At 39.9% G+C, this 25,876-nt stretch overlaps 1 protein-coding gene across 1 annotated transcript in view; it reads left to right on the top strand.

Annotated features, from left to right (window-relative positions):
- The window catches only part of LOC117521924 (multiple epidermal growth factor-like domains protein 11), a 253,072-nt gene extending 228,123 nt beyond the window's left edge, over positions 1-24,949 (top strand). Inside the window, exons 18-21 of the mRNA XM_034183290.1 lie at positions 2,033-2,161; positions 2,320-2,553; positions 22,526-22,753; positions 24,474-24,949. Coding sequence (XP_034039181.1) covers positions 2,033-2,161; positions 2,320-2,553; positions 22,526-22,753; positions 24,474-24,652 — 770 coding nt within the window. The 3' untranslated portion in view covers positions 24,653-24,949. The remainder of the gene's footprint in view (positions 1-2,032; positions 2,162-2,319; positions 2,554-22,525; positions 22,754-24,473) is intronic.
- Positions 24,950-25,876: the final 927 nt, after the last annotated feature.

The following is a 25,876-nucleotide window of genomic DNA, read 5'->3' as shown; positions in this document are numbered from 1 at the left end:
TTAAGATTGAAGTCATAAAAAAATTTTCTTTAGCACCACTAGAATTTTATTCCTTAGCATTTAAATAAGGGAATTTGCTAATCTGATCCAAATTCACGCTGTCTGGGAATAATTTAGAATTCTGACCCTTGAAGAGCAGAAATTCAAGCAATCAGACGCCATGAACTACATTTGGTACTAATGTTGTAGATCACGTGGGGACTCCACCGAGCTAAGTGAGGGATGCTGGGAAGGACATGGCAGCAGCCAATCAGAGTAAAGAAAGACAGCATGGCATCAGCTGGCTGCTTGCTCGAATAAAATGAACAAAAGATGGTGGAAAACATGCCTAAACAGCTTATTTCTGTATAAATCTAATGTTTTTCTCATATATTTTGTAAATGTTAATGAGAAATAAACACTCCTAAATCAAAAACCCTGTTTTTGAAGCCAGATAACATTCTGAAGCGATTTACAGACATGTTACAGATGTTCGCGTGCACGTCCCTGGGAACATACACGTGGGTCAGGTCAAAGGTCATCTAAAAACCTCATGCAAGACAATATTCACCATGGGACCCCCCCCGGATAAATATGTTCTCTTCGTTAAAACAACACATTGCAAAAATAAACCAACATTATAATTATTATCTGGAAAAGGATAATTTTTTTAGGTATTTGCTGTTACGACACCATTTCAATGCAGATATTGCCAACAAGCAGGATAGACAGCCACTAACTGACATTTTTATAGATGCATGCAAAGGGTAACTGACAAAAAAACAGATATCTAGAACTTGCTCAATTTTGCAGATGAGAAAGAAAAAATCTACAAATTATATTAAGCTCAGATGGGAAAAAGATGTTAAAATAAAAATTTCTGATGAAGAATGGGCAAACCATCTCAAGCTCTGATCTGTGGAGGGAGTTCTCTTGGAAGAATGTAGTGTGTTTTTTTTTTTGTTTTTGTTTTTTTTACACCTTGGGTTAAAGAACTGCAAACCAAAAATGTTGAACATGGCAAATGTTGGTGGAAATGTGGACATTTTTATGTTGGTCATTTTCATATCTTCTGGGAATGCCCTAAAATCTCACCTTATTGGACAGAGGTGGCTAAGATTACACAATTGATCATGGGACTACAAATAGGGAAGAGTATTTGTACATTTGATTTGGGCAACATTCCAACCTCTCTGAGAAAACAGGACCGGTACAAATATTACAGCCAGCCAGTAAAAAGTCTATAACTCAGAAATGGTTGAAAGAGGAACCACCAACCACCAAGGACTGGATGGACATAATACACGAGCTTTATGTAATGGAGCGACTAACCTTTTCCATCAGACATTCCTCTGATAAATGTAAACAATATTGGAAGAAATGGAACCTTTTATCTGAACAAAATTAAATTATACCTTTTGTCGTAAAACATGGGAGAGGGAAGAAAAATAAATAACTATATAAAAGTAAGAAAGGGAGAAAAGAAAAAAAAAGAAGAGAAAAAAAGGGGGAAAGAAGGAAAAAGAAAGGGGGGAAAAGGAAGAAAAGGAGAAAAAGGGGAGGGAAAAAGGAAAAGAGAAAGGGGGGAAAAGGAAGTGAAAGGGAAAAAGGAAAAAAAAAGAAAAATAGGGAAGAGAAAAAAAGGGAAAAGAGGGAGGAAAAAAGGAAGGAAAAGAGCAAAAAGTGTGACCTTAATCCGAATGGCTTGGAAATTTTGTTTTGACTTTGACTGTCTGATGTTATACTTTTACAACTTTCTAGATGGCCCCCTTTTTTTTTTTTTTTTAAATATGTATGTTGGTCTTATGTTCCTATTGTGTTTAAATTATAACATGTTCAATAAAAACATTGTTTAAAAAATAAAAAAATAAACCGACATTATAATTCTTGGATTTCAGTAGAAATTAAATTTGGTCAGTTTTGTGACATTTGAGAGGCTGTAGAGCTTTAAGTGTAGATAACTCGAGATGACTCCTGACTCGAGATGAGACAAGTGGCCTGTTAGAGTTTGCGGTGAACCTGAAGGCGTCTGTGATGATCTTTGTGTGTCCAGAGTGTCCTGCAGGGACGTTTGGTTACGGCTGCCAGCAGCTGTGCGAGTGTCTGAATAACGCCACCTGCGACTACGTGACGGGAACCTGCTACTGCAGCATTGGCTTCAAAGGCATCCGCTGTGACCAGGGTGAGAATGAAGGCATCAGTGCTGCTTTTACTCGCCAGCATGGCGTCTGGTCACTTCTTGCCCGCCTGCGGCTGTGCCGTGCGCCCGGCCAGCTTCATGGAGCTCAGCGTGGAGTTGAACCCCCTGATGCGACTCCAGTTTCTGGTCTGTTTTCACAGCGGCCCTGATGATGGAGGAGCTGAACCCGTACACAAAGATCAGCCCCGCCTTGGCGTCGGCGCGCCACTCGACTGGCGCCATCCTGGGAATCATCTTCCTGCTGCTACTCGCCGTGGCCATGCTGGCTCTGGCCATCTGGTTCCGTTACCGGCAGCGAGTCAAAGGTCAACACGCGCCAAATGTCACATACACACCGGCCCTCCACATCAACACCACCGACTACTCCCTCTCTGGTAAGACACGCCTCCAAAGCTGTTTGATTGGACGGCTCAGTAGCACGTTGTCCTTCCAGTGAAAGACTTTGAAGCTGATATCTGATATTAATCAATATATTGATGACCACAGTCTTCATCTGCACCTCTCACTCATGACTGTTGGGGGGGGGGGGGGGGGGGCATGTTTTAGCTCGCTAACCGCTTATGTTAGCTGCTAATATTTGTTCTAAGTGTAGCGGCTTGCTCTGCATTGTGTTGTGATTGTTGACTCCTCCCACTGCAGCATCGGAGGCGGGCACTCTGTCCACTCAGTCAGCAGAGTGAGGCCAATTGACAACCACACACACAGCGCCCCCTGCTGACTTCCATCATATAAGCTAACATCAATAGGGGAAAAGTAGAAAAGCAGTTGAAGTTGTTTGTCAGAGATGGTTTGTGATTGGACGTTGGTGTGTCAGAGGTCAGACATGTTAACATTCTCCGTGCAGACTTTGGGAAATATTTTAAATGAATCCAGCTGAATCCTGTGATTATAGCAAAATGAAATTTAGCCCAAAATGTCTCTGCTGAAATGAACACGATCAACCTCTAAGGTCAAACATGACATTTTATAGATAGTGGAGAAAGAAAACTAGAAATCTGCATATGGGGGAATTTTTTGTATGTTTTCTTTTTAATTGAGTGAAATAATTAGTGAATGTCTGTTGATTTACTGACTGATTTCTCTTTTCAGCACCAGTCAAACCTTCAGCACTCAGGAACAGGCTGGTTCACTGACTGTTTTTAGACTCAGACAGATGGTTTTCACTTTACTTCTGCAACTTGTGTGCGTGAGTGCGTGCGTGTTAATGGGTGGGTGTGGTTAAGAAGATGCTGTGTTTGTCCACGCCCACCAGTCACGGGTGTGTTGTGACAGCAGGGTTGCAGTGTGCAGGCCTGCTGCCCTCTGCAGGCTCGTCTCCCAGTAACGGCTCCACAGCCCAGTGCTTCTCCAATCCCAGCTACCGGACTCTGGGTCCCTGCAGCTGCACCGCACACTACGCCAAACCAGACAAGAGGAGACCTGCCAAGGTCAGCCAGACCGGCTTCACAGCCTCCGCTCTGCTGCAGCAGCAGCACTTGTGTTCATGTAAAATATTTGTCGAACACAAGGGCAAAAAATTTTAATTTTTGCTTTTAAAAAAATTGACATTTAAAAATTCCAAGACACACACACACACATATATATATATATATACGCACCACTTGAGGCAGAGATCATGAGACATCAACCAGATAGTTACGGTGCATCCAGAAAGTATTGACAGTGCTTCACTTCTTCCACATGAATGAATGAATGAATGAATGAATGAATGAATGAATGAAAACTGTTTATTTCAAACATGTGATACAACAACAATTACAAGATAGATCAGTAAAGACAACAACAAAAAAGTTCCTACTGTGTACCCAACATGTCCGAAAAGGGGTAGGGTGAAGCATCAGCTTATTTATCCCTACCCCTTCTTCCCCACAACCAGTAATACCCTTTGCCACATATACACATAGATTCCTACACACCTAAACCGATATCAATATATATATATATATACATATATATACACATACATATACACATCAACATACATACACATATACATACACATATATACACATATACATATATACACATATATATACACAAACATAAATATACACCTACACATACCTACTTACATACAAAATACTATATATTTACAAGCCGAAGCAAAAACAAAACACCCTAACCCTCATTACCCTTCCTCCTCCCTATACCCAGAAAAAAACATATTTTTGTACCGCTGTTTGAACTGGTTCATGCTTGGACATTGCTTGAGCCCCACTCCCAATCTGTTCCACATCCTCACCCCACAGACAGAAATACAGAAACCTTTTAATGTTGTTCGTGCCCACTGATGCTTTAAATTAAATTTCCCCCTCAGACTGTAATCCCCTGATCTGTTAAAAAACATATTTTTAATATTTGCTGGAAGTAAATTGTTTATTGCTTTATACACAATTTGTACTGTTTGAAAATGAACCACGTCTGTGAATTTTAAGAATTTGGATTGTAAAAATAGTGGATTTGTATGATCTCTATAGCCAGTATTATGAATAATTCTTATAGCTCTTTTCTGCATTACTGATAGTGATTGTGTTGTACCTTTATAAGTATTACCCCATACCTCTGCACAGTACTGTAAATATGGTAAAACCAGTGAGCAGTAAAGAATGCGGAGTGAGTTGTGGTCCAGAATATGTTTCGCTTTGTTTAGAACTGAAATGCTTCTTGACAGTTTACTTTGTATATGTTTTATATGAGTCTTCCAGTTTATCTTATCATCTATTATCACCCCCAGAAACTTATTTTCATGTACCCTTTCAATATCTACCCCCTCGACTTGTAACTGAACCTGTATGTCTGTATTACAATAGCCAAATAACATGTATTTTGTTTTACTTAAGTTTAATGATAATTTGTTTCTGTCAAACCATATTTTCAATTTTCCCATTTCTATACTGATCCTCCTCAGTAACTCCTGCAAATCCCCCCCTGAACAAAAATGCTTGTGTCATCTGCAAATAATACTAATTTAATATTTTGGAAACATTGACAATATCATTTATATAAATTAGAAACAGTTTTGGACCCAATACTGACCCCTGTGGGACGCCACAAGCATTGTCCAAGCATGATGATGTATATTCCCCCAACTTCACAAACTGTTTTCTGTTACTTAAGTAGCTTCTCACCCAGTGCAACACCAACCCCCTAATCCATACTGTTCAAGTTTATTGATTAATATGTCATGATTAATTGTATCAAAAGCCTTTTAAGGTCTATAAATATTCCAACTGAATGTAATTTGTGGTCTATGGCGTTTGTAATCTCCTCAACTGATTCTATTAATGCAAGTGATGTTGAACTATGTGCTCTGAATCCATATTGACTATCAGTAAGTAATTTATGTTTATTTATGAATTTGTCTAATCTATTATTGAATAACTTTTCTAATAATTTGGAAAATTGTGGAAGCAAAGAAACAGGTCTATAATTTGTGAAGTGGTGTCTATCCCCAGTCTTATACAGCGGCACAACCTTAGCTATTTTCATTTGATTGGGAAATTTACCGGTTTGAAATGATAAGTTACAGATGTATGTTAATGGTTCTACAATCCATTCAATGACCTGTTTTACCACCACCATATCAATTTCATTTAAATCGGTAGATGTTTTATATTTACAATTATTCACAATGTCTATAATTTCATTTCCATCCACTGCTGTGAGGAACATTGAACAGGGATTTCTTTCTATGAGATTATTATCCCAATCCTCAGGTTGGGAATCGGGAATTTTTTCTGCCAAGCTTGGTCCAATATTTACAAAAAAATTATTAAAACCGTTGACTACCTCATCCTTATTTTCCTTCTTGACATTATTATCAATGAAATACTGAGGGTAACTCTGTTTTTTATTACCATTTTTGATAATGCTATTTAATATATCCCATATTCCTTTAATATTGTTTTTGTTATTATATAATATGTTACTATAATATTCCTTCCTACATACCCGTATAATATTAGTTAATCTATTTTTGTATTTCTTATATCTATTTCTGCCTCTTTAGTCTTTAGTTTTATGAATTCTCTATACAGTGTATTTTTCTTATTACATGCATTTCGTAACCCTTTCGTCATCCATGGTCGAGCTTGGATTTTTTGTTTTCTGTAGTCTTGTTTAATTGGACAATTTTTATCATATAATGATGTAAATATTTGTAAAAAAGTTTCATATGCACTATCAACATCACTTTCACTGTATACCTTTTCCCAGCCTTTTACAGCCTTATTCCAAAATGGATGAAATTCTTTTTTTTTTTTTCAAATTCTACACACAATACCCCATAATGACAAAGTGAAAAAGTTTATTTTTCTTTACAAATTTATTAAAAATAAAAAAACAACAACTAAGAAATCATATGTCCATAAGTATTCACAGTCTTTGCCATGAAGCTCAAATTGAACTCAGGTGCCTCCTGTTTCCACTGATCATACTTGAGATGTTTCTACAGCTTCACTGGAGTCCACCTGGGGTAAATTCAGTTGATTGGACATGATTTGGAAAGACACACACCTGTCTACATGTAAGATCCCACAGTTGACAGTCAGAGCACAAACCAAGCATGAATGCCAGGTGTCATGTTTGGAGGAGAACTAAGGGATGTTTTTCAGCAGCAGGAACTGGGAGACTAGTCAGGATTGAGAGAAAGATGAATGCAGCAATGTACAGAGACATCCTGGATGAAAACCTGCTCCAGAGCGCTCTTGGCCTCAGACTGCAGCGACAGCTCATCTTTCAGAAGGACAGTGACCCTAAGCACACAGTCAAGATATCAAAAGAGTGGCTTCAGGACAACTCTGTGAATGTCCGTGAGTGGCCCAGCCAGAACCCAGACCTGAATCCAACTGAACATCTCTGGAAAGATCTGAAAATGTCTGTGCACTGACGCTCCACATCCAACCTGATGGAGCTTGAGAGGTGCTGCAAAGAAGAATGGACCAAACTGCCCAAAGATAGGTGCACCAAACTTGTGGCATCACATTCAAGAAGTCTTCAGGCTGGAATTGCTGCCAAAGAAGCATCAACAAAGTATTGAGCAAAGGCTGTGAATACTTATTTATGCGTGATTTCTTAGTTTTTTTATTTTTAATAAATTTGCAAAAATTAAAAACAAAAACACTTTTTTCATGTTGTCGTTATGGGGTGTTGTGAGTAGAATTTTGAAGGGATGAATGAATTTATTCCATGTTGGAATAAGGCTGTAACATAACACAATGTGGAAAAAGTGAAGTGCTGTGAATACTTTCTGGATGAACTGTGTTCCTTCCAAAGAGCCAAAATCAATCCAGACACTGCGGTAAATTAAAGCATAATAAAATATAACGCAATGGTAAAATAAACATGGCCATGTGAGCATGTAATCAATCAAAGAGTGTGTGGAAAGAATATGACCTTTTGACCCCTTAGTCGAGCGCGTAATAGGGAGCACCTCACTCCCATTCTGGCCTCTCTCGAGTGGCTGCCTGTGCACTTTGGAGTTCATTTTAAGATTCATTTATTGCGTTTAAAGCTCTTGATGATCTCGACCCGCCTCCACCCTTATGCTCCTGCTCGACACCTCCAGGAGCAGCTTTATTGTCTCATAATTTTTGTTATTATTAGTATTTTATGTGTCATGTACGACACTTTTTGACAGCTGCAGTTGTTTTAAAGTGTTATATAAATAAAGTTGAGTTGAGTTAGAATAGGTCAAGGTTCACCATCTTTGAACTGTCCAAGGTCTGTGTCCCAAGAATGTTCCCTGTGAATTTCAAGAGTCTGATTCCTGAGTCTGATTCGGATTCCTCTGCCTCTCCGTTCATTTGCTCATTGCAGTTTACAGGCTGCATGTCTGGGCTTTTCTAAAACAATCAGTTGTTTGTAGCTCCAGTAAACCTTCAGTGTTTCGTTGAGCTCATGTTACATATTATCATTAAATCAAATGAAAATCTTACAGTTTGTTGACACACCTTCAACCTGTAAACAGACTTGTTTCCAATAAATCTTTAAAAAGTAAAAAATAATTATGTTACAGAACTCTTTTCCCAAAAATTTTAAAGTTACTGCTCCAAATTATATGAGCGAAGCGTCGCGCAGCGCCATGAAGCTCACTCATGGTACAGGGCGTCCTAAACAGGAAGTGCCAATTTTCAAATCCACAGTAAAACAGGAAATGTTCAAATGTCAAACACTTCCTGGATTGACAGACGAGATCCCATGGAATCTCGCGGGAGCTCAGTGGCAAGCTCACACTCAAACAGGAAGCGCCAATTTATCAGTCACAGTGAAACAGGAAATGTTCAAATGTCAAACACTTCTTGGCATTTGTGGAGCTAGAGCGGAGGCCGGGGTTTCACTGGACTCCCCTGAAATCTGATTGGACACAGATGATTGACATGTCACGGCACCACACGTCTGGTTGAAAGAGCTGCATTTTCAAATCAGTGAGTCACACTGACTGGTAGGTTCCTCCTGTCCAGTAGTCTGTGCTGTATACCACAAAAAGTTCTAATCCACCTTAGTAGAAGAAGAAAAATGTTTGCTTCAGATTTGAACTGAACATGTCGTTTGAACTGTGGACTTCTAATGACACCAAACTTATATTGGTAGGTAAACGACCATATTTTCTGCCAGAAATGAGGTCCAAGTTATTAAAAGCAGAATTTTTCCTTTTAATTCTGGTTGTCTTATATACACATGTTTAAGCTAACAGACAGCAGCTGGTTCATGCTCTGTTGGCTTATTAGTGCAGCAGATAACTGAAACAATCCTTCAAATGGTGATACAAGCATCAAATTCAGCACAAATACAGCTGGAGCAAAATGAATGGAGCACCTTTAACTTTTGACCCCTCTACAAACTGAAACTGACCTGGAATCTTTATGATCAGGCAAATATGATTGGAGCATCTTTTAATTTAGACCAGGGCCAAGGGGGTGTAAGTTTTCTTTGCAGCCACTGACTCCAGCAGGTGATTTCACTGATATTAATCAGTGAAAGAACCATTTTACTGAAAAAAGTTTGAAGGACCTAAAGGACATGGTTAGATGGCGAAGAGCTTTTCCAAGTATGTGAGAGGCAAATAAAAGAAAATGCTTAAAAGGTGGGGGGGGGGGCATTTACTCAAAATAAATGACATGGTGAGATGCTGACGAGCTTTGCTCGTTCATGTCCGTGACATATGCAGTTGTGAAATGAGTTCATTATTAAATGTTTGTTTTTAATGTCCTGGCTCCACCCCTTTACCCAGATCATAATGCTGTGGTCCAGCCTTCTTACCAAGTTTGTTTAAAGTTATTTTGCTCTTGAAGTCGAACTTCTCCTCCAGTACATATATTTAATTGAATAGTATAAATAATAAAAAGAACTTTACAAAAAAAACTAACCCCAAAAACAGTACAAAGGAAAAAATAAAAGACACAAAAAACAAACACACAGAAGACCGATGAGTATTTCAAGAAAAAAGAGTGGACAAAAAAAGTAGACCTTGCGACTGTGGGAGTGTTAGACAGACAGACGCCAAAGCACGACCAAGAGTGAGATTATCCTCATTTCACTCTGTTGATGGGGAGATTTCGCATGGCTTCTAGTAGTGATGGAACCTATAGGAGGAGCACCTGACTATGGGCTTAATTTTTTCCCATTTTGAAAGAAACAGCATGCAAGAAACGCCTTAATTGAAGGTGGTAAAGGCGACTTCCAAAAAAGCAAAATTCTCCAGTGAGCGAGCACACCTGTTGAATCACCAACACGTTAATATCATCTGCAGTCAAAATTAGCTATGTGGGAGGAAGGATAGAATTTCAAATTCAAAATCTTTGACATTATATCAAAAAAGGTATACCGGACAGTCACAGGGGCTCCTAGAACATCAAGAGCATCCCTCGTCTTGTTTGCCATGGTTGAGCTAGGCGAGTCTGGCCTTACTAAAGTGAATTCCATGTAGTACTTTGAATTGTATTCAGCGGAGTCTGAACTAGTACTTCTAACATTTCAGTAAAAGAACAAAAACACCGAGCCTCCTGAAGACTTTAATTTTTTAATATGATGGATTTTATGAATGTTTTCATTGTGTCGATGATTCTCTGCATGTTTTCCAGATCAAGAAGCGAGAGAAGAACAGCGCTCCGGACTGGGGCACCTACTGTAACCTCAGCGAGCTGGGTTGGTCCTCATTTGTTCTTTGGCATCGCATCCTCATACAACAGCATTTACTAGATTATTTCTCATTTTGTAGTCCAACAGTGATTAAAATACAGCACAGCGGGTTTATGTTTTTTTAAAGATACACTGTTGGCCTGCTCACAAAAAGTTAGGAATCTTTTTTTTTTTTTTTTTATGTTCATATACTACTGTAAAAAAAATTGAATCAATATCGTAAGAAGGAGACGGGTGAGATGTGGGAGAGAATGAAGGTGCATGCAGGTGGACTGTGTCCTGTGCAGGAACTGGAGACTGTGAGATGGTGGCAGGTGAGAGGATGATGGTTTGTAGACCACCCGCCTCATGCCCTATAACTGCTGGGATAGATGGCTGAAGAAAGAAAATCAAATCAAATAATTTTATTTATATAGCGCCAAATCACAACAACAGTCGCCCCAAGGCGCTTTATATTGTAAGGCAAAAGCCATACAATAATTACAGAAAAACCCCAACGGTCAAAACGACCTCCTATGAGCAAGCACTTGGCGACAGTGGGAATTTAAAACTCCCTTTTAACAGGAAGAAACCTCCAGCAGAACCAGGCCCAGGGAGGGGCAGTCTTCTGATGGGACTGGTTGGGGCTGAGGGGAGAGAATCAGGAAAAAGACATGCTGTGGAGGGGAGCAGAGATCAATCACTAATGATTAAATGCAGAGTGGTGCATACAGAGCAAAAAGAGAAAGAAACACTCAGTGCATCATGGGAAACCCCAGCAGTCTAAGTCTATAGCAGCATAACTAAGGGATGGTTCAGGGTCACCTATCCAGCCCTAACTATAAGCTTTTTTCAAAAAGGAAAGTTTTAAGCCTAATCTTAAAAGTAGAGAGGGTGTCTGTCTCCCTGATCTGAATTGGGAGCTGGTTCCACAGGAGAGGAGCCTGAAAGCTGAAGGCTCTGCCTCCCATTCTACTCTTACAAACCCTAAGGAACTACAAGTAAGCCTGCAGTCTGAGAGCGAAGCGCTCTATTGTGGGTGATATGGTACTAAGAGGTCCCTAAGATAAGATGGGACCTGATATTCAAAACCTTATAAGTAAGAAGAAGAATTTTAAATTCTATTCTAGAATTACAGGAAGCCAATGAAGAGAAGCCAATATGGGTGAGATATGCTCTCTCCTTCTAGTCCGTCAGTACTCTAGCTCAGCATTGGAGTTAACTGAAGGCTTTTCAGGGATCTTTTACGACAACTGATAATAATGAATTACAATAGTCCAGCCTAGAGGAAATAAATGCACCGAATAGCTTTTCAGCATCACTCTGAGACAAGACCTTTCTAATTTTACAGATATTGCGCAAATGCAAAAAAGCAGTCCTACATATTTGCTTAATATGCACATTGAATGACATATCCTGATCAAAAATGACTCCAAGATTTCTCACAGTATTACTGGAGCTCAGGGTAATGCCATCCAGAGTAAGGATCTGGTTAGACACCATGTTTCTAAGATTTGTGGGGCCAAGTACAATAACTTCAGTTTTATCTGAATTTAAAAGCAGGAAATTAGAGGTCTTTATGTCTGAAAGACATTCCTGCAGTTTAACTAATTGGTGTGTGTCCTCTGGCTTCATGGATAGATAAAGCTGGGTATCATCTGCGTAACAATGAAAATTTAAGCAATGCTTTCTAATAGGGGGTCGTTTTGACCGTTGGGGTTTTTCATAATTATTGTATGGCCTTGCCTTACAATATGGAGCGCCTTGGGGCAACTGTTGTGATTTGGCGCTATATAAGAAAAAAGTTGATTGATTGATTGATTAATAACATTGCCTAAGGGAAGCATGTATAAAGTGAATAAAATTGGTCCTAGCACAGAACCTTGTGGAACTCCATAATTACACTTAGACTGTGAAAAAGACTCCCCATTTACATGAACAAATTGTAATCTATTAGATAAATATGATTCAAACCAACGCAGCGCATTGCCTTTAATACCTATGGCATGCTCTAATCTCTGTAATAAAATTTTATGGTCAACAGTATCAAAAGTCATTAGACTGAGGTCTAACAAGACAAGCACAGAGATGAGTCCACTGTCTGAGGCCATAAGAAGATCATTTGTAACCTTCACTAATGCTGTTTCTGTACTGTGATGAATTCTGAAACCTGACTGAAACTCTTCAAATAGACCATTCCTCTGCAGATGATCAGTTAGCTGTTTTACAACTACCCTTTCAAGAATTTTTGGGGGGAAAGGAAGGTTGGAGATTGGCCTATAATTAGCTAAGATAGCTGGGTCAAGTGATGGCTTTTAAAGTAATGGTTTAATTACTGCCACCTTAAAAGCCTGTGGTACATAGCCAACTAATAAAGATAGATTGATCATATTTAAGATCGAAGCATTAAATAATGGTAGGGCTTCCTTGAGCAGCCTGGTAGGAATGGGGTCTAATAGACATGTTGATGGTTTGGAGGAAGTAACTAATGAAAATAACTCAGAACAATCAGAGAGAAAGAGTCTAGCCAAATACCAGCATTACTGAAGGCAGCCGAACATAAAGATATGTCTTTGGGATGGTTATGAATATTTTTTTCTCTAATAGTTAAAATTTTATTAGCAAAGAAAGTCATGAAGTCATTACTAGTTAAGTTAAAGGAATACTCGGCTCACTAGAGCTCTGACTCTTTGTCAGCCTGGCTACAGTGCTGAAAAGAAACCTGGGGTGGTTCTTATTTTCTTCAATTAGTGATGAGTAGTAAGATGTCCTAGCTTTACGGAGGGCTTTTTTATAGAGCAACAGACTCTTTTTCCAGGCTAAATGAAGATCTTCTAAATTAGTGAGACCGCCATTTCCTCTTCAGTTTCCGGGTATCTGCTTTAAGCTGCGAGTCTGTGAGTTATACCACGGAGTCAAGCATTTCTGATTTAAGGCTCTCTTTTCAGAGGAGCTACAGCATCCAAAGTTGTGCTCAATGAGGATGTAAAACTATTGACTAGATAATCTATCTCACTGACAGAGTTTAGGTAGCTACTCTGTACTGTGTTGGTATATGGCATTGAAGAACATAACAAAGAAGGAATCATATCCTTAAACCTAGCTACAGTGCTTTCAGAAAGACTTCTACTGTAATGAAACTTATTCCCCACTGCTGGGTAGTCCATTAAAGTAAATGTAGATGTTATTAAGAAATGATCAGACAACAGGGGGTTTTCAGGGAATACTGTTAAGTCTTCAATTTATATGCCATATGTCAGAACAAGATCTAAAGTGCGGTTAAAATGGTGAGTGGACTCATTTACATTTTGAGCGAAGCCAACTGAATCTAATAATAGATTAAATGCAGTGTTGAGGCTGTCATTCTCAGCATCTAAGTTGATGTTAAAATCACCCACTATAATTATCTTATCTGAGCTAAGCACTAAGTCAGACAAAAGGTCTGAAAATTCAAAGAGAAACTCACAGTAACGAGCAGGTGGACGATAGATAAATAAAACTCGTTTTGAGACTTCCAATTTGACTAAGAGAGAGAAAGAAGAAATATAAGGAGATACAGATGAAGTAAAGAGGATGAATCGAGCTGTGCATGAAGATAAACAGTAATGGCCCTGTCCCACTGGCGTTTAGGAGGATTTGCGTATGGATTGCATACAAAATTGGCCCATATTCGCCAAACATCCGCAATATCCATGTAACATGCCTGTATGAGTCGTCCATCGTCCAAACACGTCTGTGATCGTCCGCAGAGGCACGCATGTCCGCAGCCAGGATTTTTGAGCAGCTCAAAAATCCTGGCTGCGGATAACATCTGCCTTACATACTCCATATATACTCAATTCATACACAATACATACTGACTCTATGGGCTGTATATCTGCCGTTAACCGCTGATATCCGCAACTGACGGGGATTTGCAGCTTGGCAGCGGACTGGGACAGTGTGTAAAACAGATATAATGCGTGCCCATCATGTCCACATCACAAACTAAAATATGTTGTAGCGAATGCGTACAAATTGGCCACGAATAAAGCATTTGTATTACATCTGCTTTACAATCTGTGAATGCATAACAAACACGTCACATAAACCCAAATTACTACAGTAGTGTTCAGAATAATAGTAGTGCTATGTGACTAAAAAGATTAATCCAGGTTTTGAGTATATTTCTTATTGTTACATGGGAAACAAGGTACCAGTAGATTCAGTAGATTCTCACAAATCCAACAAGACCAAGCATTCATGATATGCACACTCTGAAGGCTATGAAATTGGGCTATTAGTAAAAAAAAAAAAAGTAGAAAAGGGGGTGTTCACAATAATAGTAGTGTGGCATTCAGTCAGTGAGTTTATCAATTTTGTGGAACAAACAGGTGTGAATCAGGTGTCCCCTATTTAAGGATGAAGCCAGCACCTGTTGAACATGCTTTTCTCTTTGAAAGCCTGAGGAAAATGGGACATTCAAGACATTGTTCAGAAGAACAGCGTAGTTTGATTAAAAAGTTGATTGGCGAGGGGAAAACTTATACGCAGGTGCAAAAAATTATAGGCTGTTCATCTACAATGATCTCCAATGCTTTAAAATGGACCAAAAAAAAAAACAGACATGTGGAAGAAAACAGAAAACAACCATCAAAATGGATAGAAGAATAACCAGAATGGCAAAGGCTCACCCATTGATCAACTCCAGGATGATCAAAGACAGTCTGGAGTTACCTGTAAGTGCTGTGACAGTTAGAAAACCCCTGTGTGAAGCTAATTTATTTGCAAGAATCCCCCCCAAAGTCCCTCGGTTAAATAAAAGATGTGCAGAAGAGGTTACAATTTGCCGAAGAACACATCAACTGGCCTAAAGAGAAATGGAGGAATATTTTGTGGACTGATGAGAGTAAAATTGTTCTTTTTGGGTCCAAGGGCCGCAGACAATTTGTGAGACGACCCCCAAACTCTGAATTCAAACCACAGTTCACAGTGAAGACAGTGAAGCATGGTGGTGCAAGCATCATGATATGGGCATGTTTCTCCTACTATGGTGTTGGGCCTATATATCGCATACCAGGTATCATGGATCAGTTTGGATATGTCAAAATACTTGAAGAGGTCATGTTGCCTTATGCTGAAGAGGACATGCCCTTGAAATGGGTGTTTCAACAAGACAATGACCCCAAGCACACTAGTAAACCAGCAAAATCTTGGTTCCAAACCAACAAAATTAATGTTTTGGAGTGGCCTGCCCATCTCTGGACCTAAATCCAATTGAGAACTTGTGGGGTGACATCAAAAAAGCTGTTTCAGAAGCAAAACCAAGAAATGTGAATGAATTGTGGAATGTTGTTAAAGAATCTTGGAGTGGAATAACAGCTGAAAGGTGCCACAAGTTGGTTGACTCCATGCCTCGCAGATGTGAAGAAATCATGAAAAACTGTGGTTATACAACTAAATACTAGTTTAGTGATTCACAGGAGCGTAGCGTCAACAGCAGATGCTACTGTTATTGTGAACACCCCCTTTTCTACTTTTTCTTTTACTAATAGCCCAATTTCATAGCCTTAAGAGTGTGCATATCATGAATGCTTGGTCTTGTTGGATTTGTGAGAATCTACTGAATCACCCTCTCTACTTTTAAGATTAGGCTTAAAACTTTCCTTTTTGCTAAAGCTTATAGTTAGGGCTGGATCAGGTGACCCTGAACCATCCCTTAGTTATGCTGCTATAGACTTAGACTGCTGGGGGGTTCCCATGATGCACTGAGTGTTTCTTTCTCTTTTTGCTCTGTATGCACCACTCTGCATTTAATCATTAGTGATTGATCTCTGCTCCCCTCCACAGCATGTCTTTTTCCTGGTTCTCTCCCTCAGCCCCAACCAGTCCCAGCAGAAGACTGCCCCTCCCTGAGCCTGGTTCTGCTGGAGGTTTCTTCCTGTTAAAAGGGAGTTTTTCCTTCCCACTGTCGCCAAGTGCTTGCTCACAGGGGGTCGTTTTGACAGTTGGGGTTTTTAAAGTGCCTTGGGGCAACTGTTTGTTGTGATTTGGCGCTATATAAATAAAATTGATTGATTGATTGATTGGTACCTTGTTTCCCATGTAACAATAAGAAATATACTCAAAACCTGGATTAATCTTTTTAGTCACATAGCACTACTATTATTCTGAACACTACTGTATATGTGGCAAAAAGCGACATAACCTGCCAGTCAGTGCCGGTCTGGCTGTGTAAATCCACAAAGACGTAGCTGCTGCAATCGGGTCTCCTCCAGGACTTTTATTTGACACCAACAAAAGGAAGAGTTGCTGTTTAGCCACAACTCACACTGAAGTCTGTTTTTTGTGACACTCTCAAAAATAAAAAAAAACACCGTCTCACACCCCAAGCGGCTTCCCCCCCTCCCGCTCCCCAAACTCATGAACAGTTAACCCTCACATGACAACATGAACATTAACTCTGTGATCAACTTGTCCAAGTCCAGCAAATGCTCCAGAGGCTGTATTGTTGGTGTGAATAGTGATGCCGAAAGGCCCGAGTGCGCTTATTTTATGACCGCAATGCAGTTGCCGTACACGTGCAACACATGCGCGATGCATTCATAATACACCCGTAATACTGCTGTGATGATCGCAATATGTCTGACCTGTTTCCTCACTACATGCGTTATATAACCGTGATTGTTCATCATATAAAGCCGTAAATGATGTCCGTAAAGCTAGGACATCTTTCTACTCATCACTAATTGAAGAAAATAAGAACAACCACAGGTTTCTTTTCAGCACTGTAGCCAGGCTGACAAAGAGTCAGAGCTCTATTGAGCTGAGTATTCCATTAACTTTAACTAGTAATGACTTCATGACTTTCTTTGCTAACAAAATTTTAACTATTAGAGAAAAAATTACTCATAACCATCCCAAAGACGTATCGTTATCTTTGGCTGCTTTCAGTGATGCCGGTATTTGGTTAGACTCTTTCTCTCCGATTGTTCTGTCTGAGTTATTTTCATTAGTTACTTCATCCAAACCATCAGCATGTTTATTAGACCCCATTCCTACCAGGCTGCTCAAGGAAGCCCTACCCATTATTTAATGCTTCGATCTTAAATATGATCAATCTATCTTTGTTAGTTGGCTATGTACCACAGGCTTTTAAGGTGGCAGTAATTAAACCATTACTTAAAAAGCCATCACTTGACCCAGCTATCTTAGCTAATTATAGGCCAATCTCCAACCTTCCTTTTCTCTCAAAATTCTTGAAAGGGTAGTTGTAAAACAGCTAACTGATCATCTGCAGAGGAATGGTCTATTTGAAGAGTTTCAGTCAGGTTTTAGAATTCATCATAGTACAGAAACAGCATTAGTGAAGGTTACAAATGATCTTCTTATGGCCTCGGACAGTGGACTCATCTCTGTGCTTGTTCTGTTAGACCTCAGTGCTGCTTTTGATACTGTTGACCATAAAATTTTATTACAGAGATTAGAGCATGCCATAGGTATTAAAGGCACTGTGCTGCGGTGGTTTGAATCATATTTGTCTAATAGATTACAATTTGTTCATGTAAATGGGGAATCTTCTTCACAGACTAAAGTTAATTATGGAGTTCCACAAGGTTCTGTGCTAGGACCAATTTTATTCACTTTATACATGCTTCCCTTAGGCAGTATTATTAGACAGTATTGCTTAAATTTTCATTGTTACGCAGATGATACCCAGCTTTATCTATCCATGAAGCCAGAGGACACACACCAATTAGCTAAACTGCAGGATTGTCTTACAGACATAAAGACATGGATGACCTCTATTTTCCTGCTTTTAAACTCAGATAAAACTGAAGTTATTGTACTTGGCCCCACAAATCTTAGAAACATGGTGTCTAACCAGATCCTTACTCTGGATGGCATTACCCTGACCTCTAGTAATACTGTGAGAAATCTTGGAGTCATTTTTGATCAGGATATGTCATTCAAAGCGCATATTAAACAAATATGTAGGACTGCTTTTTTGCATTTACGCAATATCTCTAAAATCAGAAAGGTCTTGTCTCAGAGTGATGCTGAAACTGGACTATTGTAATTCATTATTATCAGGTTGTCCTAAAAGTTCCCTAAAAAGCCTTCAGTTAATTCAAAATGCTGCAGCTAGAGTACTGACGGGGACTAGAAGGAGAGAGCATATCTCACCCATATTGGCCTCTCTTCATTGGCTTCCTGTTAATTCTAGAATAGAATTTAAAATTCTTCTTCTTACTTATAAGGTTTTGAATAATCAGGTCCCATCTTATCTTAGGGACCTCGTAGTACCATATCACCCCAATAGAGCGCTTCGATCTAAGATTGCAGGCTTACTTGTAGTTCCTAGGGTTTGTAAGAGTAGAATGGGAGGCAGAGCCTTCAGCTTTCAGGCTCCTCTCCTGTGGAACCAGCTCCCAATTCAGATCAGGGAGACAGACACCCTCTCTACTTTTAAGATTAGGCATAAAACTTTCCTTTGTGCTAAAGCTTATAGTTAGGGCTGGATCAGGTGACCCTGAACCATCCCTTAGTTATGCTGCTATAGACGTAGACTGCTGGGGGGTTCCCATGATGCACTGTTTTCTTTCTCTTTTTGCTCTGTATGCACCACTCTGCATTTAATCATTAGTGATCGATCTCTGCTCCCCTCCACAGCATGTCTTTTTCCTGGTTCTCTCCCTCAGTCCCAACTAGTCCCAGCAGAAGACTGCCCCTCCCTGAGCCTGGTTCTGCTGGAGTTTTCTTCCTGTTAAAAGGGAGTTTTTCCTTCCCACTGTAGCCAAGTGCTTGCTCACAGGGGGTCGTTTTGACCGTTGGGGTTTTACATAATTATTGTATGGCCTTGCCTTACAATATAAAGCGCCTTGGGCAACTGTTTGTTGTGATTTGGCGCTATATAAAAAAATTGATTGATTGATTGATATATTCGCTGTATATATTAATTATAATTTATAATTTATATTATTAATGTATAATATTAATATATCCGCAGTTCATACTGGGACATATGTCATTTTTGGCCATTTTTGTTGCGGACGACAACAAATGCCCGTAATTTGTGTACTCAATTCATGTGCAATTGATCCTCTCCCCAGTGGGACAGGGCCCTAAGGAAGGATAAAAGGATTTGTACTGATTGGCCAGACATAGGGACCAAGCTGGAAAAGATGTACAGCGGGTTTGGGTGATAAAGGATGCAGATGGTAACGTGCTGACAAGGGAGGAAAGCGTGTTGAGAAGGTGGAGGGAATATTTTGAGGAGCTGATGAATGAAGAAGGCTGGATGATGTGAAGAGAGCAAATCAGATAGCACAAAGAATTAGTGAGGATGAAATGAGGGCAATTAATAAGAGGATGAAGGGTGGAAAATGTCTGATAATATAAAGTTAATAATAAAAATCTCATTTTCAAATGTACTGAATGTGAAGCTTCGAGATACTTCAATGTTGTTGTGGTATATTTGTTTTTCTTCGTTGTTCTTTAAGGATATTTTCATTCTGGATTACCTGTGCAGGTGTTTACTGTTTGGGACCGGCGCTACAGCTACCACGTGGAGCCGCGCTACAGAGGTACAGTGTGAGGCACGACCTCATCACCTCTGAGTCCCCCAACCAATCCTTCTGCTCCAACAGACAGCCTCTGTGTGTGTGTCTGTGTGTCCTGTGCTGAAAGTCCTAAGACATCAACATATTAGATTTTATTGACCTGCCATTAAGTGTAGAGTGCAAATATATGAAATCTGACATAATTAGTCGATCGATTCATTAAAAAACTGATCATCTCGTGTTTGGGTGATCTGTTTATCAGTGATGTCCTGTTTTGTCCAATCAACAGTTCAGCATTAAAATATTTTAAATTCATAGTGATTTAAAATGCAAATGTAGCTCCAGAAAACTTTGAGGAGCTTAGTTTGAAAAACATCTTAAGTTATTCATTTTCAACTATAACAATAAAAATTCAGTGCAGAACACATTTCCGATGTTCAGCTAAACGGATGAATCTGACGTTCTGATGCTCCTGGACGTTAATATCTTAACTTTTTTTGGTCCACTTGCATGGCGAACCCACCTGAGATGATCACAGTGCATTCTGGGAAATGCTGATGTAGTGGATAAAGTCCGTGGACAAAAAGTGTCTTAAATTCCGGTGATATCTGAGGGACCCTGATCTTATCGGGCTCAGCTCCTCCAGGAGGTCGTTTTAAAGATGTGTGGATGAAGATAGAAAAGAAAAGAAGATAGAAAAGAAGAGCAGAATCTAAAAAAAACCCGGCCACACAAATCCTCAGAAAAGACGTGTTTTGTCCATTAATTGAAGTGAATCTGTGCTTAACGGTGTGTTTGTCTTTCTGCAGGACGTGTCCGAGTCCTCGGTGTGTTTCCCCTCTCTGCTGGGCTCCTCCTCCTTCAGTCACTCCCCAAAGTCACAAGAGCAACATTGTGTGCTTTTCCTTCACTTTTTCATGAACTGCAGCTCCACAGTTTGTCTGTGTTGTTAACCTGAACTGTTCCTCTCCGTGTTCTTGATGGCTTTAACGTATTTGAAGATGAATTTAAAGATATTTTATGAAGTTTTCTATGTCAAGCAGAAGCAGCAGTAAGACCAGTTGGTGTTTTTAAAACCAGCACTAAATGAGATTCTAACTGAAACAACCCTGGGATACACGCAGCAGTAATGGTCATATTGTGTAGAGTTATTTGTGATCTACATTTTAGTTTCGTGTTAAACATCCTACATTTCTTTGACCAAACATGCAGAATTTCACCTGCTATAAGCAAACTTTAGACCAGCAACAGCTCACGTTTGACAGAAATCGATAAAGTCCAACATATCTGAAATTGCATTGCAGAAAGAAATGGATTTCTATTTGCATCAAGGTGTCACAGTGGCCGCCAAGGCTCCCTGAGGTGAAGCAGTGCAGCAGATTTTGTGTGTTTGAGGGTTCACTCTTACTTCATTTCGTGGTTTTTGTTTGCTTCCATCATCGTGCATTCTGCCTCACTTCATCTCAGTGAGGGTTACGGTGGGCGTGTCTCTGTCATGAACTTCATGTTACAGTCTGGCGTCACAGACGCTGACAATAAATGCACACGCCAGTGAGGTGCAACAGTTTTGAGCACGGCTTCATTTTAATATTGCCACATTAATTATTATGAGTTACTTGAACACGTAGATTTGTGATTGTGTGTGAGACATTTCCACCCTGCAGTAGCCATAATATGCCATCATGCTAACACACCATTGGGTGAATTTTGAGGGTTTTGTGACATAAATTATTGCACAGCTGCAGTTGTATTAATGATCAGGTTTCAGGTTTCATGCATTGCTACACTTGGCCTTTGCTTGACATGGCAGCATTGCTTTTTTGTGCTGTAGTGGAAGTTTGGCGTGTGACTGACATAATGACATAACAAATTTAGACATGCAAAAAAACAAAAACAATCTTTGATCCAGAATTGTCTTCAAACTACAAGTTAAAAAAAACTCTCTTTAATCCACTTTCAAGACATCTCACTAATAAACACAAGAATATTCTTTATTTTTCTAGTAATTGTAAATGATGTTCCAACTTGTCCGCTGACAATAAATTGTGGACGAGCTGGGCATGTCACAACATGTCCTGTGAGACTTCAACATGGAGGACAATAGTCAATAGACAGATAGTCTCCTCTCTGCGTTTCTGCTGTGGTCAGTGAGGACAGTGTCAGAGTTCTGAATGTTGTGCAATCACAAATATACAGCAGAATTTTTCACTGAAGGCAAGTTTGTGTGTTATGAAGGAATTTTGCAAAAATGAGATTTCATTGTTTGTGATGACGTTTAAATGATAAATACGTATTTGTGCACGCCACATGAAAACTACGAGAGGACTTTGGGATCAGTTCTATCAGTTCCACTAACTCTTAAAATGTTTTTACACCCATTAAATAGCCTCCATATTAAAAAAAATATTATTTTCTTTGTCCATGTCCTTTGAAGGATTCGCCCCATTACAGGTAACTGTTGATGATACGTGCAGGCAAACGTGGTGTACGTGTGTTGTAAACCCACTTATGTGAGGCATATCTTTGTACAGACTTGATTCTTTCTCATACACAGAATTTATTTATTTATTGATATTTTTTTCCCAGCAGTGTCCTGATTTCACCCTCTCACATACGCTCCGTGAATGGCTGCATGTTAGCAGTTAGGATGACGTGCGCTGTCTCTCTGTGCTCACTCTGACTGCAGATTACATGAAGGGTTCATTGTCCAGCACCTGCTCCCTCAGCAGTGAGAACCCGTATGCCACCATCAACGAGCCGCCAGCTCTGGCGTGTAAACACTCGGAGAGCAGCTACGTGGAGATGAAATCACCGACTCATCAGGAACACGTGACACACTGCTGCTCCACCGCCGCCGCTGTCATCACGATCACCAACACCACCGCCGTGCCCTCCAAGAACGTCTACGACATGGGTATGTCTGAGCACCTGTAAGAGTCTCCTTCAGAATAACACACACACTGTGACGGGTGTGTGTGAGACATGACATCACATTCAACACATCATGGCGTCACTGTGGTCTCTCTGGACTCACTTGAAATTTGATTGGACACAGATGATTGACATGTCACAGCACCACACGTCTGATTGAAAAGAGCTGCATTTTGAAATCAATGACACATATTGACTGCTCGGCTCCTCCTGTACAGTAGTTGGTGCTGTGTACCACAAAAGGTTCTAATCCACTTAAGTAGAAGAAGAAAAATGTTTCGACTCAGATTTGAAGTGAACACGTCATTTGAACCACAAACTCCTAATGACACCAGAGATATATTGGTGAGTAAACGACCGTAGTTTATGCCCAAAATGAGGTCCAGGTTGTTAAAAGCGGCATTTCTCCTTTAATTTGGGTTGTCTTATATGAATGAATGAGAGATTTGTCATTGTCATCACAAATGCAACAACAACGAAATTACGTTTACTCTCCAATTACCTCAGACAAAATACAACAATTAATCTCAACATCAAGCACACGTGATTCAAATCCATCAGGTTTTTGAAAAAAATAAAAAGGTCAGATACTTTTCTAACAGATCTCGTGTGTGTGTGTGTATGTATGTGTGTAAATCAAATCAAATCAATTTTATTTATATAGCGCCAAATCACAACAAACAGTTGCCCCAAGGCGCTTTATATTGTAAGGCAAAGCCATATAATAATTACGTTAAAAACCCCAACGGTCAAAACGACCCCCTGTGAGCAAGCACTTGGCGACAGTGGGAAGGAAAAACTCCCTTTTAACAGGAGGAAACCTCCAGCAGAACCAGGCTCAGGGAGGGGCAGTCTTCTGCTGGGACTGGTTGGGGCTGAAAGGAGAGAACCAGGAAAAAGACATGCTGTGGAGGGGAGCAGAGATCAATCACTAATGATTAAATGCAGAGTGGTGCATACAGAGCAAAAAGAGAAAGAAACACTCAGTGCATCATGGGAACCCCCCAGCAGTCTAAGTCTATAGCAGCATAACTAGTTAAGCAGCATAACCTTGAATATTAATTTACATCTACATTAAAAAATGCTCAAAATGGCAGGGGGTTAAGAGGGCTGTAATTCAGCTGAAAGGCCACAAAAGCAAAATGCTTAAAAAGGCAGGGGGTCTGGGGCAGGGCAGGGCAGGGCTACCCCCCCCCCCCCAAAAAAAACTGAAAGATTTTAGTCATGCTAATGCTCCCCTGAAGCATTTGCTCAAAAAAAGTCTGAAGGACGTAAATGACATGGTGAGATGCTGAACAGCTTCGCTCGTTCAGGTCTGCGACATGCACATATTAAAAAATGAAATCGTTAAAACCCATTTGGATCCATAACCCAGAGGGGCAGAACCTGTGCAGCATTCAGGGTTGGTTTGGTTGTGGTCGGTGTGTTCACAGACTGTGGGTCAAAATGGCTGCAGTGGCCCGGCTATAATTCAGATCAAATCAATTTTATTTATATAGCAACAAATCACAACAAACAGTTGCCCTGAGGCACTTTATATTGTAAGGCAGAAGCCATACAATAATTACAGAAAAACCCCAACAGTCAAAATGACCCCCTATGAGCAAGCACTTGGCGACAGTGGGAAGGAAAATTTCAGCTCTTAAATTTCCTTCTTGCTTTATTTATCATAAAATAACTAATTTGACTCTTTGCTCTGTCAGAACCAACCATCAGCATCTTGCAGCCCGGCTCAGTGGTCCATGGTTACCCTCAGAACCCCTACGACCTGCCCAGGAACAGCCACGTCCCCGGACACTACGACCTGCTTCCTGTGCGGCCCAGCCCCTCCCACAGCCACACGCCCCCACTGCCAGGCAGTCCAACCAGCTCACTGCTCTAAACCCGCCGGCCGGAACCCAAACCGTACTCTTTGGGGAGGAGCTGCAGCCACTTCCTGCACCAGGAAGCTGTGACCTGGGATGTGATGTACAAAGACTTTTTGTCAGTTTGTCAAAAAGACAACACCAGAAATTGTTTGATATCGCCGTATTATAACTGAACTCTTTGAGCTGTTCCGTGCCCGACCGCACCGCTTCGTCAAACTGTGACTTTACATTTTCTTCAGTGTTTTGATGTCATTGTTATTTTTGATACATTTTGTGGGACGTCGTCTGCATGGGAAATTTATTGAAGACCAGACTGAAGAATGGCAAACACAATCAACAAATTGAGTTGACCTACAGAAACCAGTGTTAACGGTGTTTTCTTAAGGAATCAAAAGTAACTGGACTTCTGGCAACTGGCGTGAGATATTCACTCATGTCATTCAAAGGAGATATACCGGTAACTGATTTGTTAGTATTTTTAAACTAGAGTTCTTGGCAAAATTCTGCTGTACTGTATTAATGGTCAATGTCCACTAGGTGGAGATATTGCTCCATTTCAAAAAACCTCAGGACACGATGACAACCAACCTGTTGCTTATAGTTGTAGATAGTCATCATGGTCAGTCAAGTAAGCTGTCATTAGTCTGAATAACAACATAACACGTTCATCTGTGATTTTTAAAAATGTATAGGTACAAAAATTATTTGGTAAATTCTTTGAAAAAATGTATACAACTGGTGAGATCAGGAGCAGCAAAAGTCTGAAAACTGGACAAAAATGTGAGTTAAGAGTTCTTAACCTGGTGGACACACCTTGTAGTTACAGTTGGCAAAATCAAGAATACCTTCCAGAAGGTCTGAAACTCAACAATCAAGAACAAACATCACCAAACTAAACACAGATGAAGCAGCCAGCAGCCATCATCAAAAACACACGCAAAAAAGTGTTGATGTGGACACAGTGAATCAGATTCTGTTGTATTTATTGATGGTGATATAATTGAAATAATTGTTGTGCAAATCAGTCACCTGCCTGATTGGATCGAGCTGCCAAAAAACTGTAAACGGTCAATGAAGCACAACGGTTATTTTTCAGAATAATTTTACAAATAATGTACAATTTTATTATGCTTGTAACATATATTATAAATTTGGACCTTTCCAGTAAAAATGTCTGAGGTTACCGGTGTCCTGACCAATCAGCTTCTCTCCTGACTTGGCGCTAAGAGTGCGCTAAC

Source organism: Thalassophryne amazonica, chromosome 2 (genome assembly GCF_902500255.1).
Source record: "Thalassophryne amazonica chromosome 2, fThaAma1.1, whole genome shotgun sequence".
Lineage (NCBI taxonomy): Eukaryota > Metazoa > Chordata > Actinopteri > Batrachoidiformes > Batrachoididae > Thalassophryne > Thalassophryne amazonica.
The sequence above is the reverse complement of the archived record's forward strand: the minus strand, read 5'-3'. Positions and strand labels throughout refer to the sequence as shown.